This window comes from Acanthamoeba castellanii (assembly GCF_000313135.1).
Source record: "Acanthamoeba castellanii str. Neff unplaced genomic scaffold scf7180000084777, whole genome shotgun sequence".
Taxonomy (NCBI): Eukaryota; Discosea; order Longamoebia; family Acanthamoebidae; genus Acanthamoeba; species Acanthamoeba castellanii.
In genome coordinates this window covers 1,160,863-1,176,878 of record NW_004457712.1, presented here as the reverse complement: position 1 = coordinate 1,176,878, position 16,016 = coordinate 1,160,863, and the positions used below count along the sequence as shown (strand labels likewise).

The 16,016-nt window shown below is 59.9% G+C and overlaps 5 protein-coding genes across 5 annotated transcripts; 1 reads left to right on the top strand and 4 right to left on the bottom strand.

The window, feature by feature from the left end:
* Window positions 1-353: 353 nt before the first annotated feature.
* On the bottom strand, window positions 354-3,514 carry ACA1_295570 (ABC2 type transporter superfamily protein; the record flags this gene model as incomplete). The annotated part of the gene is made up of 10 exons (XM_004368169.1): window positions 354-533; window positions 644-824; window positions 920-1,032; window positions 1,126-1,268; window positions 1,377-1,457; window positions 1,531-2,035; window positions 2,116-2,244; window positions 2,440-2,743; window positions 2,834-2,999; window positions 3,133-3,514. The coding sequence occupies 10 exons, from the start codon at window positions 3,512-3,514 to the stop codon at window positions 354-356; spliced, it is 2,184 nt and encodes a 727-aa protein (XP_004368226.1).
* Window positions 3,515-3,866: 352 nt separating this feature from the next.
* Window positions 3,867-4,546, top strand: ACA1_295560 (uncharacterized protein; the record flags this gene model as incomplete). The annotated part of the gene is made up of 3 exons (XM_004368168.1): window positions 3,867-3,951; window positions 4,110-4,241; window positions 4,356-4,546. 3 exons carry the CDS (start codon window positions 3,867-3,869, stop codon window positions 4,544-4,546), a joined length of 408 nt encoding a protein of 135 aa, XP_004368225.1.
* A 123-nt stretch (window positions 4,547-4,669) lies between these two features.
* On the bottom strand, window positions 4,670-7,453 carry ACA1_295550 (Membranebound O-acyltransferase domain containing protein 2, putative; the record flags this gene model as incomplete). Its single annotated transcript, XM_004368167.1, has 12 exons — window positions 4,670-4,912; window positions 5,000-5,133; window positions 5,239-5,302; window positions 5,435-5,517; window positions 5,657-5,760; window positions 5,882-6,013; window positions 6,121-6,249; window positions 6,439-6,584; window positions 6,700-6,835; window positions 6,991-7,016; window positions 7,109-7,375; window positions 7,403-7,453. 12 exons carry the CDS (start codon window positions 7,451-7,453, stop codon window positions 4,670-4,672), a joined length of 1,515 nt encoding a protein of 504 aa, XP_004368224.1.
* Window positions 7,454-7,924: 471 nt separating this feature from the next.
* Window positions 7,925-8,302, bottom strand: ACA1_295540 (uncharacterized protein; the record flags this gene model as incomplete). The annotated part of the gene is made up of 2 exons (XM_004368166.1): window positions 7,925-8,135; window positions 8,247-8,302. The coding sequence occupies 2 exons, from the start codon at window positions 8,300-8,302 to the stop codon at window positions 7,925-7,927; spliced, it is 267 nt and encodes an 88-aa protein (XP_004368223.1).
* A 324-nt stretch (window positions 8,303-8,626) lies between these two features.
* ACA1_295530 (RhoGEF domain containing protein) lies at window positions 8,627-15,692 on the bottom strand (the record flags this gene model as incomplete). Its single annotated transcript, XM_004368165.1, has 19 exons — window positions 8,627-9,050; window positions 9,159-9,483; window positions 9,569-9,706; window positions 9,839-10,040; window positions 10,133-10,189; window positions 10,277-10,400; window positions 10,479-10,543; window positions 10,683-10,787; window positions 10,943-11,023; window positions 11,128-11,343; window positions 11,440-11,640; window positions 11,750-11,968; window positions 12,087-12,193; window positions 12,334-12,534; window positions 12,651-12,805; window positions 12,948-13,030; window positions 13,125-14,933; window positions 15,207-15,298; window positions 15,503-15,692. The coding sequence occupies 19 exons, from the start codon at window positions 15,690-15,692 to the stop codon at window positions 8,627-8,629; spliced, it is 4,794 nt and encodes a 1,597-aa protein (XP_004368222.1).
* Between the last annotated feature and the right edge of the window lie 324 nt (window positions 15,693-16,016).

Sequence of the window (16,016 nt, the reverse complement as noted above, 5' to 3'; positions counted from 1 at the left end):
TTTTCATTTCCTTTATTTGGCCGGAAAAATGCTTGCGTGTGCGGTGGTGCGTGCTTGTGTGCGTGTGCGTGTGCGGTGGTGCGTGTGCGTGTGCGTGTGCGTGTGCGTGTGAGTGTGCGTGTGCGTGTGCGTGTGTGGTGGTGCGTGCGTGTGCGGTGGTGCGTGTGCGGTGGTGCGTGTGCGGTGGTGCGTGTGCGTGTGCGTGTGCGAAAAATAAAAATATGTTCTGTGGCAAAACTTTGTCCGCCAACTTTCCAGTCAAAATAGCCTGAGATATTCCAAATTTTTTCGAGCTGGGGCGGCAACAAAAGGCATAGTGGACCCTTAATTTAGTCTCTTCTGTTGACAGCTAATCAGGTGGCGGATCGCTTGCGGGCGAGGTAGACGAGGGAGAGGTAGGTGAGCAGTCGCAGGATGAGGTAGAGCCCCGCCAGGCAGATGGGTCCCACCCACGTCGGGTACCGGTCGAAGTCCAGACGGTCCAGCTGCTCGTTTCCATTCACGATCGGACACACGCCCAACACCATCTCGCTCTGTCATCGTCATCACACAACACACCACTCATCAGTGTGTGTGTGTGTGTGTCAAGTTGTGTCGTGTTTTTTGTCGTGTTGTGTGCGGTGGGGAGGAGCAGGTGACGTACAGAGCGGCACTTGAAGGTGACGTCCTCCATCTCGTTGCGGACGAGTGTGACGAAGGCGTAGAAGAAGGGCGAGATGTACTGCAGCCAGATGAAGTACTTGGGGATGTCGGACACCACCAGGAACAGGCCGCCCACCAGCATGTGCGGAATCACCGTCACCGGAAAGATCGTCAACGCCACCCTGTCCAGTCACGCCACACACACGACACACGACACACCCCCGATAAGCGCAGGCCGTTGATGTCTTTGGGTGGTGGTGGGCGCGAGAGAGCGTACGGGAGCTCGGTGCCTACGCTCACGAGGAGGCCGAGCGACTGGGCGATGTTGGAGACGAGCAGGATCACACCCAGGCAAATGAAGAACGCCCCGGCGTCTTCTCGTAGGCCCACCTGCAGCGAAGTCAGACAAAGTCAAAGTCAGTACATATAAACAAGTCAAAGTCCCAGTCCCGGTCGGTCAGAGTTGGTGGAGCGGTGGTGTACCATCCAGTAGGTGATGGTGGTGCCGATGACGGGGAAGACGATGTGGAAGGGGATGTCCGCCGTGGACTTGGCCAGGTAGTAGGCCGTAACCCCATACATCCCGTTGCCGTACTCGCGCAGGAATGTCGGCCGCTCTGTCGGGACTGTAGCGAAACAGTGATCAAAGAGCGAAGGGCAAAGAGCGAAGAGCGAAGATGAAGGTGAGCGGCTATTCGGGGGAAGCTATAACATGTAAGGTGTGTGGAGCGTACAGAGGTAGAGCACAGAGTTGCCGGTCATGAAGACGGCCTGGGTGATCATGAGGAACAGCACGCCCTGCCTGTTCTGGATGTCTGCAGAGAGATTAAAAATAAAGAGAGAGATGTGAGTTGTTGTTTCTTCTTCGTCCCTGGAGTGAGAGCGTACCGGATTGGTAGTGGCCGAGCTGGAGGAAGAGAAGACCCACCACGACGCCGATGTTGAGGGTGATGATCAGCCGCTGCTTGGTCACGCCCGGGTCGCGAATGTAGCACTTCCACGCCCGCGCCAGCAGAATCAGGAACTGCTTCAAGAACCGCGGCCCCGCCTTCTTCAGCTTCGGCAGCTTCTCGTTGCGGAACTCCACATCATCACCACCACTACCGCCAGCCACTTTACGACCATCACCATCACCATCAGCATCGTCGTCTTCTCGGCCATGGTGGTGGTCGATGGGGCTGATGCCGCTGCCCTGGCTGGGGCCGTGGCTGAGGGTGAGGCAGCGGGCGGGGAGGCGGTAGCCCTCGATGGGGATGAGTGCTGCGTGCTGCTTCTGGTGGTCGGCCAGCGTCTCGATTCGCTTCACGTAGTCCTCCTCCTCGACCTGCTCGCTGCGCGACATGAGCCGCATGTAGTGGTCCGCCGGATTCGTGAACTTGGGGCACGCGTAGCCCTAAATGTCACCACACACACACCACACACAACATCAGTGAGCGTGCCATGTGTGTCGTGCGGGTGTAGTGAGATGCGTACCTGGGTCTTGAAGTAGCCGGTGAGCTTGGCCACGGGTCCGCTGTAGACCAGGGAGCCGTTGGCCAGCCAGAACACGTCGTCGAACAGATTGAAGGTCTCCGACGACGGTTGATGAATCGTGCAGACCACCTAACCACCGCACACAACGCACGACACGACACGACACGACACGACACGACACGACACGACACGACACGACACGACACGACACGACACGACACGACACGACACGACACGACACGACACGACACGACACGACACACGGGTGAGCCATTCGTTGTCTGTCTCGAAGCTGATGAAGAGGAAGAAGGAATGAAAGTGTACTGTGCGGCCCTGTCGGGCGAGGTTGCGAAGGATGGTAACGACTTGCTCGGCCATGGTGCTGTCGAGGCCCGACGTGGGCTCGTCGAGGAAGAGCAGCCGCGGGTTGACGATGAGGTCGAGCCCGATCGACACCCGCCGCCGCTCGCCGCCGGAGATGCCGCGCGTCACGCCCGGCACGCCCACGCGCGTGTCAGCGCAGCGCACCAGGTTGAGCTGCCGCAGCACCTTCTCCACCCGCTCGAGCTTCTCGTGCTTGGGCATGCTCCGCGGCAGCCGCAACAGCGCCGAATACGTCAGCAGCTCCCTTAAAGAAAAACAGATGGTCAGTTAGTTGGTGGTGCGTGTCGTGTCGTGTCGTGTCGTGTGTTGCGTGTGGCGTGTGGTGTATATATACCGAGGGGTGAGGTTGCCGAGGAGGGTGTCCTCCTGCATGACGTAGGCGCTGGCGCGCTTGAACTGGTCGCGGCTGAGCTTGTGTCCATTGACCAGGATCTCGCCGCCCAGTTTGCCCTCTCTCGTCCGACCGCTCAGCAGGTTCAGGAACGACGTCTTACCCGCCCCTGTGCGTGTGTGTGCCATGCGTGTCGTACGTGTAGCGTGAGTCGTGGTAAGTGACATCATGTTCCACCCGTAAAATAAATAAATAAATAATAGAATATATGTAGCGGGAAGAGAGAGGTGTGGTGACGATACCAGAGGGACCCATGATGGCCACGAGGCGGCCGGGTAGGAAGTGGCCCGACATGGGCTTGAGGATCTCCTTGGACTCCTTGGTCCACAGCCGGCACGACCTGAGCTTGGGACCCAGGCCCTTGATGCCATCGGCGAAGGGACCCTTCTTGATGCGCACCGAGTAGCTGAGGTCGTTGAAGCTCAGGCAAACGGGCGGCACGCCGCTTGACGCCATCCCTTCTTCGAACGCGCCGCCTCCGCTGGACATGCCGCTGGCGCTGTCAACCAGATCCAGCTCGTCTTCCCGGCTGGTGCCGCCGTCTACTTCTTCATCTTCTTCTACGTGCTTGTCTTTGAACTGCTTCATGGCAATGCCGCCATCATCGCTGCTGCTGGAACTCATGTGTGTGGCCAGTGGCTGCTGAGCAGTGTGTTGGGTGTTGGTGGTGGAGTGGTATGAGAGCTTGACGTGGCCGGAGATGTTGCTTTATATACAACTAGCAAGCAAGTCGTTGTAGGCCGCAGAGATTACGCTTCTTGTACGGATCACTCTCCCGCTGTTGGGCCGTACAGTTTCTTTTTCGTCCGGATTTGTGCGGACCAACCGGGATTTGAGCGCATGATTATCATTTCCTTTTTATTTTCCTTTTTATCTTGTGTTTCTCGCATAGTTTATATTTCTGTGAAGGCAGCAAGCTGAACAAAATACAAAAATTAATCGAAAAAGATCAGGATTTATTGATTTCAATTGCAAAATGTCGAGCGTGGGATACAAGGCAGTGAAGCTGACGGCGGAGGGTCAGGACTGGCAGGCCTGGGACAAGGCTGGCCGTCTCTACGGTCTTGGAACTTGAAATCCCTGCCGACGCCGTAGTGGGTGCGTCATTCTTTTTCATGGCGTAACGCTTGATTAATTATTCAATTTATTCGGTGAAGGTCTTGATGGATCCAGCAAGGTGCAGCGAACCGCAACTCACACCCTCTTGTTCGTCGTGTAGTGGTCCCGCTCAAGAAGGAGGAGCACAACGAGACCGCGTTCGTAGGCAAGCGCCGCGCGGATCGAGTAGTGGTCAAGAACATCACTGGCCTCGACGGCAGCGAGGTCCCCACGTCCCTCATCGGTCGCAGCGGTGCCGTGCCCCCCCCCCACAAAACCTCTTCTCTTCCCTTGCGGCAACGCCTCACAGTCGCACGACACACACGACACACGACACACGACACGCGCGCTACACGCCACACGCCAGACCACGCGTGGGACTTTGTCTACGAGAAGGGCGCGACGGTGCAGCTCTCGCAGAAGGAGCGGGACGGGTACGACACGATGAAGGAGTTCAACGACCCGGCCCACCCGTGCTGCACCGGCATCCACTACTTCGAGACCAGGGAGGGCGCCGTCAAGCTGGCCTCCTTCTGGCAGAACATCCACTCCATCTAACGCCTCGATCGATCGATCGGTAGATGATGATGGTGAAGATGATGATGATGTTGTGTCATCGTTTTTATGTGCAGACCAACATCGACAGTTAATATTATTTTATTATATGTTGTGTTGTGCTGGTTATCGGACCTTCTTGTCCTTGGCGGCCGGCGACTGATCGACGTCGCTGCCGCTGCCGTTCTTCTTCTTCGTCGTCGTCGAGGCCTTCTTGCTGGCCTGGCTGTTGTTGGTCGTTGTCGAGGCCTTCGGCCGCGGTGGTGAGGGAAGAACGAAGCGGGTGACGAAGAAGGTCGCGAAGATGAGGACGTAGCCCGCGTGGTACATCGACTCGTACACCGTCCACGCCCTCGACGGAAGCAGCAACTACGATGATCGTTGGTTGGTCAGAAAAGAACGAAGAACAAAGAGCGAAGAGCAAAGAGCGAAAGAGGAGAGGGGGGGGAGGCGTACGACGAAGGAGACGGCGATGTAGGAGAGGGAGGCCTGCACGGCGATGACGCCCAGCACGTCGTACACGATCTTGGCGGGCCTGGGCGTCACTCCGTCCTCCCGCAGGAACCACGGACGCACCTTTCGCCGCAGGTCTACAGTGTGTCGGTAGCCCAATTCAAAAGATCGTAAGATGCAACATCATCTTAAGACACCACACGACCAACGACACGACACGCACGACACGGCCGCACACGCACTTTTGCCGGTTTCGGTGAGGACAGCGCCCATGAGGAAGAACATGAAGTAGCCCGGGTAGAATCCCTGGTCATTGGTCGCGGGCGAAGATGAGACATGGAACACGACACGACACGACACGACACGACACGACACAACACGACACGACACACACGACACACAGGCACGGCTGTCGGCGAGTTTGTGGGTGGTACGTACGTGCCAGAAGGCGCTGGTGAAGTAGGTGAGCATGGTCGCCAGCATGTTGGGCTTACCATCGGGCGAGAACCGCAGGTACACGTCTGTGTTCCATTGACACGACCAACGACCAACGACCAACGACACGACCAACGACACACGGCATGACACGCACAGCATTTGCGGTGTAAGTTCGTAGCGCGTGTGCGTATGCGTGTGCGCGGCAGGAGGCGGGCGACGTACATTGCTTGAGCCAGGAGGAGGTGCAGATGTTCCACGAGTCGGTGACCTCGCGCATATTCTCCGGCAGTTCCACGCCCAGCGGCCGGTTGACGGGCACACGGTCCCTGGGCGTGTGCGACGCGCACGCGTGAGCCCCACAGCACGCAGGACGACACGACACACGACACGTCACGTCACGACACACGACACGACACGCAAGTAAGGAGAGAACGGGGGGGAACGCACCAGCGGACGCGACCGCGGGCGTCCGTGCCGTTGTAGGAGAACCCGCACGCTACGAAGCCGCCTTCGCCCATGTACCACCCGAAGTAGTACTTGCACCGCACCAGGAACAGTATGAGCCACATCTCCCCGAACCTGCCGCACACGACCAACGACACGACACGACACGACCAACGACACGACACGCGCGTGAGCGAGCGAGTGGCGACGGTGCGGCCTACGGGGGGGAGGGGGGCGGTTACTTGACGAGGAAGGGGGCGTCGAGGAAGGGGCGGGTGAGGAAGTTGTCGATGGGGAAGTAGACGTTGCCGAGGGCCGGACCCGGCAGGAACATGAACGCAAGCCCCACGGTCTGCAGCGTCGGCAGCCAGCTCGACGGCGGCTTCTTCCCGGCACACTCCTGCAACGCGTGCGCGTGCGGTCATGTGTGTGTGTGCGTGTGTGTGTGCGTGTGTGCGTGAGAGCGACGTGTATGCACGCAGGCTGCGTGTGGTGTGTGACGCGTGTGGTGGTGGTGGTGGTGGTGGTGGTGGTGGCTGGTGGTTGAGCGTGCCTTGAACATGTCGCCGTTGATGAAGGCGAGGTAGTCGGACATCTCCATGGTGGGTCCGGCGAGGAACGACGGGAAGAAGAAGGCGAAGCCCAAGTACTCCAGCAGCGACGGCATCCGCTTCACCGCGTGCCGCTTCTGGTAATCCCTCATTTTCTGTGCGTGTGCGCGTGTGCGGTGGTGCGCGTGCGTGTGCGGTGGCGCGTGTGCGTGTGCGGTGGTTAGGGGGTGGCGAGGGGGTGAGGTGGGGGGGGGTTGATGGCGGGCGGACCTCCTGTGCGGCGGCGGGCTGGTGGCCGTCGTAGATGTTGCAGGCGCACGAGGTGAGCTTGATGGTGAGGAGCATCTGCTGGGTGGTCCAATTGAGGGACCACGCCAGCCACTCCGTGTACATGATCCACAGGTGCCTGCGCGCCCAATCACCACCCAACCAACCAAACCACCACCACAACGAAGAGCGAAGCAAAGAAGAAAGCGAAAGCGAAAGCGAAAGCGACAAAGAAAGCGAACACGAAAGCGATGGTGAGCGAGTGGGCGATGTTGTTGCTGCCGCCGTGCGTACCCGAAAGAGAGATAGGCCATGCAGAACTGTCACACGCAAAAAGTTAGAGATGTGTGCGGTGCGTGTGTCGTGTCATGTGTGCCATGTGTGCCATGTGTGCGGTGTGTGCGGTGCGTACCATGAAGACGGCCTTGTGGGCGATGCCGTGCGGGAGGAGGCGGTGCAGGGCGTACGAGACGAGCGTGGTGACGAGGGCGTGGACCCACGAGTAGGGTCCTAGCGCGAAGCTGCAGATGCCGATCGTGATCACGACCGAGAAGAGGTGCTTGACGGCGGCGGCCCAGGCCCGGCCGGCGCCGGCGGCGGCGAGGTGGTGCGGGTAGGGTAGCAGACGGAAGACGAGGGCGAGCGGGTAGACGGCGGCGAGGGCGAACAGGTAGCGCACCTGCATGGCCGGCAGCGACGCGGACACGGAGGTCTGCTCCACCGCCCGATCGAGGGCGTCGACGAGCGGGAAGTGCATTATTGGAAGAAGAAGAAGATGTGATGATGGATGAAAGATGAAGAAGCGTGCTCTCTGCTGATTGGTCACCACAACAACGCATGAAAACAAACATCAAGATGGAAAAATACATTAAAATGAAAGTCATAAATTGGAAACAAATCGAAAAAGCGACGTAGAAGCGGATGAACGATCAAATGGTCTTTGGTTGCAAGAGAAGGGAGGGGGGCGCACAGTTTTATGGACTGAGAAGATGAGAGGATGGTGGTGCTATCCGGCAGTATCGCGATAGTGAAGTGCCGCTACACGTCACCACCCGGGCAGCTGAACGAGACAACGACCACTGACCAAACCGAATTTCTACGAAAGTGATCATCTTGAGATGAAAGACAAAAAATCGAATGCACACACACATGATTCACTCAAAATTGGCCCTTTAATTACATCTCGCCATGGTCTCTTCTTCATCCGCGCTCTCCTGGATTTCCTCTGTCATTCTGCTATGCGAAATTCTATCGATTGTCCGATCGGCATTGTGGAGAGGCTGGGCTTCTTAGTGGTGATGATGGCCGTGGTGGTGGTGACCGTGGTCATGGTGGTGGCCATGGTCGAAATGGTGGCCATGGTGTCCGTGGTGATCATGGTGGCCGTGGTGTCCGTGGTGCACAATCGCGTGATGGTGGCCGCCGTGGTGGTGTCCGTGCTCGTGGTGGCTAAATTGATCACAAGAAGAAGATGAATGAAAAATCAGAGATCAATTTCTCAGTCATGAGCAGATGAGGCCTATTAAGTCGAATGCATTTGAAAGGCGTACCCGTGGTGGTGGCCGTGGTGGTGTTGGTCGACTTCGCAAGATTCGCAGGCGCCCATTGTGCGTGTTATAGAGTTATTAGACAGATGAATGGAAACGGCAACAACTTGTTTTGCGTTTTGAACACCGCAGCAGCGAGGTCGCACGGAGACGGCCAAATTGTAAAACTATGCCGAACTCGCCATTGGGTTCGCTGAAGCCCCGAAAAGAGCAACCAAACAAGTGCCTTTCATCTTTGTAACACCAACCCAGTTGGTGTTTGTTCGTTCTTTTTTTTCTTTACAGACAACGGCAGTCAGGCCGCACACGCACCACCACACCACCGCACACAACACGCGTGGGGGGCGAAACGAACGAACGCGTTCCTTGAGCAGAGAGCCTCCTCAGAGCCGGAAAATCTCGAGGTCCTTACCGCTTCCCTTGCCCGCGGACCCGCCTTTTCCTTCCGTCGTCGTCGGCCCGCCGGCGGTCGTCGTCGCCGTCGCCACCTGGTGGTTGCTGCTGCTCCACAGGCCCCAGAACCCGCCGGACTTCTTTGCCGGCGCCGATGACGACGACGACGAGGGCTCGGCGGCGTCGCCGGCCTTTTGCGGCGACTGGGCTTCGGCGGCGGATCGTGATGAGGGCGAGGAGGCGGCTGCGGAGGCGGCACGGCCGCGCGCGGGGGCGGTGAGCGGGGCGCCGGGCGCGGGGGTCTTGGGCGGCGTGATGGGCGGCACCAGCGACCGGCCCGCCGCCCGCGTGGGCAGCTGCCGCTCGCTGAAGGCCAGCGTCGGCGGCGTCGCCAGATCAAGATCGTTCTTCACCCTGTGCCCACGACACACACGATACACGACACGCGCGCGCACAAGCGAGTGAGCTCGGGAGGGGGCGGGCGGGGGCTGTAGGGGGCGGGTGGGGGCGGTGAGTCTGTACTTGTCGCCGTCGCGCGGGGCGGTCTCCTTGACGTTGCGGAAGGAGAAGTGGCGCGAGAGGGTGCGGAAGGTCTTCTCGATGCGCTGCGTGGTGGTGAGGAGCTCGTTGGCCGTGTTGGGGATCACGTTCGGGTGGAACTGGAGGAAGGCCGACAGGAGCTGGTCGTGCTCCCTCTGCTTCCGGCTCGCCTTCTTCTGCTGCTTCTTGTCGGCCGCCGCGGCCGAGGCCACGAGCGAGTCGGCCGCGCCGTCGGCCTTCTCCTTGGGCGGCTTCTTGCTCTTCTTTTTCTTCTTCGTGATCTCGGCCAGCACCGACAGACGCTTCTCTGTGTTGTGTGTCGTGTCGTGTCGTGCGTGAGCGCACAAGCCGCACACGCCACGGGGAACGAGAGGGGGAAGGGGGAGGCGAACCGCGGCATTCGTCGACCTGGAGCTGGCGATCGATGTTGGTGGCGAGCGCCTTGATCCACTCGTACTTCTCCTCGTCGCTGTTCGCCGCGAAGAGGAACGCCGCCGACGGCGAATAGAACTGCAGAATGTTCTGCATATCTGCGTCCATCGCACATAACACGACACGACACGCCATGACACACGACACACGCCGCAACACGACACCATCCCGCGTCAGCGCACTCGCAAGGGGGCGGGAGGGGGCCGTAGGGGGCGGGAGGGGGCGGGTACCGCCGGCGTCCTGCTCGTCCTTGACCCAGGCCTCGTGGAGGTGGACCTTGCCGAGGTACTCCTTGGGGCTCTTGGCGTAGACCAGGAGGTCGTTGAAGAGGATCACGTACAGGGGGATGATCTGCACCTTGCCCCCCTCCACGATCGCCAGCGCCCGCAGGTGCCCGTCCTTGATCCACACCCGCCACGGCTCCACGATGCTCTGCCCCAACGACACGCACGACACGCAACACGGTGAGCGTCGTGTCGTGTCGTGTCGTGTCGTGCGTGTCGTGCGCGGTGGAGGTGACGTACGTCGGCCTTGGGGCCGAAGTTCTTTTGCATCGTATGTAGCCGGGATCCCTTCGTTTGCTGTGTGTGTCGTGTGTGTTGTCGGGCCGGTGAGTAACGAATTGTCGGGGGAGGGAGAGCGGTGGTGGCTGGTGGTGGTGGGGGTACCTCGTTGACAAAGTCGGCGATGTTTTTGATCATCTCGAGGGCGCTGCAGAGCTTGCGGTAGTCGGCGTGGTGCGGGGCCGTGCACTTGATCAGCTCCTGCAACAGCAGCCGGTACCGCGGAATCCTGCGCGTGTCGTGTCGTGCGTGTGTCGTGTGTCGTGTGTCAGCCGAGTTCGTACGGGGGGAATGGAGCCGGTTGCACCTCTGCACGGGCATGATGAGCAGCGACGGGAGGTCCAATTTGTTTTTCGTCTGCAGCTCACATTGCTGCGCACACGACACACACACGACACACACGACACACACGACACACACGACACACACGACACACGACGAGGTTAGAGAGAACTGAGCGAAAGCGAGAGAGAGAGAGAGATCGTATGTGGTGGTGGTGGGTGGTGTGTACCCGGATGAAGCGCGTGAGCTTTTCGTTGTTCTTGTTGCGCTGGAGGTAGCTGTTGACGTCCTCGAAGTTGCCGCAGTAGGTCGCGTAGATCTTCATGAACGGGAACTAGAGAAGGACGACGACGAGGAGGAAGAAGAAAACGTCATCATTCGGCCGACACGACACGACACACGCGCACACGCGGCACGACACGACACGACACGCGCAATCCGAAAGAAAGAAAAACGAAAGCGAAAGCGAGAGAAGAGGGGGCGCCGTACGACGAGGGCGAAGATGTCCGACAGGAACTGCTCGCCGGGCGCCCTGTTGTCCGCCTTCCAGCTCGCCAGCCGCTCCTCCAACTGCCCACCAGCCACCAGCCACCAGCCATCACCATCATCACCACCATCATCAGCATCGTCGTCGCCGCCGCCACCACGACGGGGGGGGGAGTGGTGGTGCGTACGCGGGTGAGGAAGGTCTGGGAGAGGCCGACGATGATTTCGATGTTGGAGAAGAGGAGGTTGATCTCGCCCTCGCTCACGACCTTGGCCCGGCGGAAGGGCTCCAGGAAGTGCTGCACGGTCATCACCAGGTTGGCCAGGTAGCTCTTCTCGGTGCTCACCAGCTCCCCGATCACCCGCGACCGCTGCACCAGCTGCACCTCCTGGAACGCGTCCAACTGTTGCAACCGCACACGCGCGCGCGTCAGTCGGCACCGCACACGCCCACCGCACATGCGCGACCGCACACACCGCACACGCGCGACGACACGTACGGCTTTCTCGAGGTGCTTCTTGCCGGCCTCGACTTTGCCGGTGGAGGCGGCGGCCTTGGCCTTGAGCTGCTTCTTGCTTCGCTCCGACTTTTCCTTCAGCCGCCTGGCCTCCTCCTCCCGCTCCCGCGCCTTCTGCGCCATCAGCGCCTGCTGCTCCTCCGTCAGCCGCCCCAGCTCCCCGATCACATGCTCCAGCACCTCCTACCACACGACACACACAACGCACGACACGACACACAGATGACGTCAGCATCGGCTCAGGTGTGCGTGTGTGTCGTGTGTCGTGTGGATTGGAGGGGGCGAGGGGTACCTGGTCCCAGGCGGATTCGGGTTTCTTATCGGCGGCGGCAACGGTGCCATCGATGGAGGAGGCGGCGGCGGCGATGGTGCTCTTCTTGCGGACGCCCAGCTTGCGCGAGGACAGGTCATCGCTGCTGCTGCCGCCGCCGCTGCTGCTCCGCTGCATCGGAGAGTCGAACGAACCCTCGGACGGCGCCAGCAGGCTCTTGGCGAACGAATCCACAATTTCCTGTGTCGCGTGTCGTGTGTCGTGTGTCGTGTGTGTCGTGTGTGTGTCGTGTGTGTCGTGTGTGTCGTGTGTCAGTGGGGGCGAAGGCGTGGAGAGGAGGAGAAGAGGAGGAGGAGACCATGATGGACTGTCGCTGGTCGTGGGAGAGGCACGTCTTCTTGCACATCCGCGTCACGAACTTGCGCACCGATCGCACATCGACGTCCCAATTGAGCATGTTGTACGCTGCACACGCACACGTCAGGCCACACGACACACGACACACGACACACGACACACGACACACGACACACGACACACGACACACGACACACGACACACGACACACGACACACGACACACGACCAACGACACGACACACGTACCGGTGGAATGGAGGAGCACGAAAATGAGGGTCGGGTTGAAGGGCACGAATTCCTCGGGTTCCTCCGGCGTCGCGGAGGCGTCGGTCGACGCGTCGCCCGGACCCTGCTGCTGCGTCGAAGCTGCGTCGTCTCCTTTTTTCTCTTCGCCGTCGCCCGCGTCCAGCTGCTGGTAGCCCTTGCGCTGCGCCACCGCCAGCTCGTCTGTCCGACACACGCACACACACACACACGCATGAGCCGCGTGTCGAGTGTGTGTCGTTGTGTGTCGTGCGCGGAATGTGAAGCATGTGAGGAATGTGAGGTTCGGGGTGTGGTACCCCAGAAGTACTTCTCCCAGAACATGAGGTCGCGCCAGATGGTGTAGGCGGTGATGAACTGCTGCACGAACTGCGTCGAGCCGTTGAGAGTGCGGTGGAACGTCGATGCGATGTTCATGATCACTCGCGCCACCGACAGATCCGTCTCGTAGCGCCTTTTGTTTTCCACACGACACACACGACACACACGACACACACGACACACACGACCAACGACACGTGCGTGTAAGGAACCAGTCCAGAGCAAAAGCGAAAAAAAGAAGAGAAGAGAGGAGAAAGTTGAAGCCGGTCACGTACTTGAAGTCGAACGCGTTGATGACCTGCTCGATCAGGCACAGGATGCACTGGAAGCCCTCCTCGGTCAAGAGGAACGACGTGTTCTGCACACATTGCCGCCTTCGTGAACAAAACGCACATGACCGCACGCGCACACACGCGCGCTGGGTGATGAAACACACACACACGAGCGAGTACCTGGCGAGCGAGCTTCTTGAGGGCGACGGCAAAGGCGTTGCGGCCGAGCGGGTGGGCGAAGAGGCTGCCGAGACCGGCCAGCCGGCCGGCCGTGGCCTCGAACACGTCGCTCCCCGCGAAGCCGGCGTTGCAGACCACCGTCGTCAGGAACCGGTGCAGGCCCAGCATCAGCTGCTCGAGCTCGGCCGGCACCTCCGCCGCCTTGCCGCCGCGCGAGCCCCCCTCGCTACTGCGCCGCCGCCGGTGGCTCCCGCTGCTGTCGACATCTGACGCAGCCGACGACGACGTCGACAGCGATGACGTGTCCGTGTCGTCCGACGAATCCGACTCCGAGTCGGCGGCCGAACTCGACTCCGAGCCGTCGTCGCCGCCGGAGCCGGCGTCGCGGTTGCGGCCGCCGCGAGACTTGGCGCGGCGCTTGGCCGGTGGCGCGCGGGCGGCGAGCGAAGCAAAGAGGCCGGCGTGGCTCTCGCGCAGGATGAAAGGCACGAACTCGGACCACAGGGCGGCCTCGACTCTGCGGAGCTGCTCCTGGTCGTTGCTGCCGACGCTGGCGTTGCTGTCGATGCTCGCCATCAGCCCGCTGCCGCCGTTACCGCCGGTCTTCTTCCGCTGCTGCTTGCGCTCGGCCTTCTTGGCCTTGCGCTCGGCGCGCAGTCGCCGCTTCTCCTCCTTGCGCTGGGTTCGCTCCCGCTCCTTCTCCTCCTTCTTCCTTCGCTTCTCCCGCTCCTTCTCCTCCTTCTTCGCTCTCTTGGCTTCTTTCTTTTTGGTGTCGTGCGCATCGCCGTCGCTTTCGCTTTCGCTCTCTTTGCCGTCGTCGTCTACGTCGGCGACATCGTTTGGCGTCTTCTTCTGGTCGTCATCGTCGTGCCGCGTGCAGATGACCGTCGGTCCCGATTGAAGCTCGTCGTCGCTTTCTTCTTCGCTTTCGCTTTCGCTCTTGGCCTTCTGCTTTTCCTTGGTCTTTTCCTTCTTTTCCTTCTTTGGCTTGGCGGCCTTCGTGTTGGTCTTCACGACGGCGCTGGCCGAGACCACCTCCTGCGTTCGAAGCCGCACGCGCTGCGCATCTTCCAGCACGCTCAGCGCACGCCCGGCCGCGCCGCCGTCGGCATCGGCATCGCTCTTCGCTGCGTTCCGTGTCGCCACCTGCTGGCTCTCGGCCCTTCGCTCCTTCTTCTCCTTCTTCTTCTTTTTCTCCTTCTTCTCTTCTTCCTCTTTTTCGCTCTCGTCGCTCGAGCTCTCCTTCGTCTTGGCGGCGGCGGCAACCTTCTTCGTCTTCTTCGTCTTCGTCTTCGTCTTTCGTCCTTCTTTCTTCTCTTCGCATTCGCTCTTTTTGGCGGTGGTCGCGTCGTCTCCCTCTCCGTGATGGACCGCGCCACCGCCGCTCTTGAGTCGCTCGAGTTCGAGCCGCACCCGCTCCTTCTGCTCCTCCAGCCGGGCCAACTCGCGCTTCATTCGCTCCTCGATCTCCCGCACCTGCTTCTCCTTCTCTTCCGCCTCAGCTGCAGCCACCGCCTTGCTCCTCCTCTTCTCTTTCTTCTCTCTCTTTTCCTTCTTCGCTTTCTTCGCCTTTGCTTTCTTCGCTTTCGCCTTCACGTCTTCGCTTTCGCTCTCGCTATCCGTGTCGTCGTCGTCTTCTTCTTCTTCCACCACCTCCTCCTCCTTTTCTACTTCCTTCTCCTTGTTGCCGCTCTTGGAGCTGTGGTCGTCTCCATCGTTCCCGTCGTCGTCGTCATCATCTTCGACCACCTCCTTCTCCTTGTTGGTGTTGTCCTTCTTCTCCCCCTCGACCTTGGTCTCCGTCGATTCCTGTGGAACCAACGACACGACACGACACGACACGACACGACACGACACGACACGACACGACACGACACGACACGACACGACACGACACGACACGACACGACACGACACGACCAACGACACGACCAACGACACGACACGACCAACGACACGACACGCCCAACGACACGACCAACGACACCCGCCCGGCGCCTCGGGTCAGTTAGAGGAACTTCGATGCGCACGCGGTCGTGGTGGTGGCTCAAGGAGGAGGAGGAGGAGGAGGGAAGGGCGTACGGCGAGGAAGGGGCACGACGAGGAGTAAGACAGGGAGGCGAGGGGCGTGGGAAGCACCCCACGCGACCCCTGCAGCGAAAACTCGGTCGAGTCTGCACAGCCCACGCAGCACGCGCAAGACAGGCGGTGAGCAACACCCAAGGCATTGCCTTTGTGGCCGAACCGCAGAATTTCGGCACTTATTAAAATAAATATTAAATATTTATTAAAATAAATATTAAATATTAAACCAATATTAATATTAATATTTGTGCAAATTAAATGATAAATAAAAGGGTAGAAGGGATCGTTCGTACCGAAGGGGAGTGCAGGGGAGGAATCTGCGCTGGCCGTGGTGTCTGGCGCGCGAATCCTGGCGGCCCTAATCTTCTTCTTGGGCGAGAGAAGGGCTTCGTCATCGGCGAGAGCCCTGGGCGACGAGAGCAGCAGGTCGTCGACGACGTTGCTGCGTCCTGCCTCGGCCTTCTGCTTCAGGTCCGTGGCCATCTTTTTCGAATGGAGAGAAAGAGATTTATATTATCTCTTGTCTATCAATTCCTCCTCAAGCTTGGGCAGTTGAGCTTCGCTGCAGAGTCGCGACGTTGTTCTGATCACCAGAAGATCAGAAGTGCGTGGAGGCAGAGATGGACGATTCGCGCAGAATGGATGGAAAGGCGATGTGCTCGGCCGGGCACGCCGAGAAAGTGGTGGTCGACGCGTAGGTCCGTGCGTGCCACTTCTGGTTCGGTTCGAGCCGCGCCTGTGGTCGCACAGGCCCCTTTGGACTTGTGTTGTTGCCGTTCTGGTGCTACGTGCCCTTCGTGCCACCAG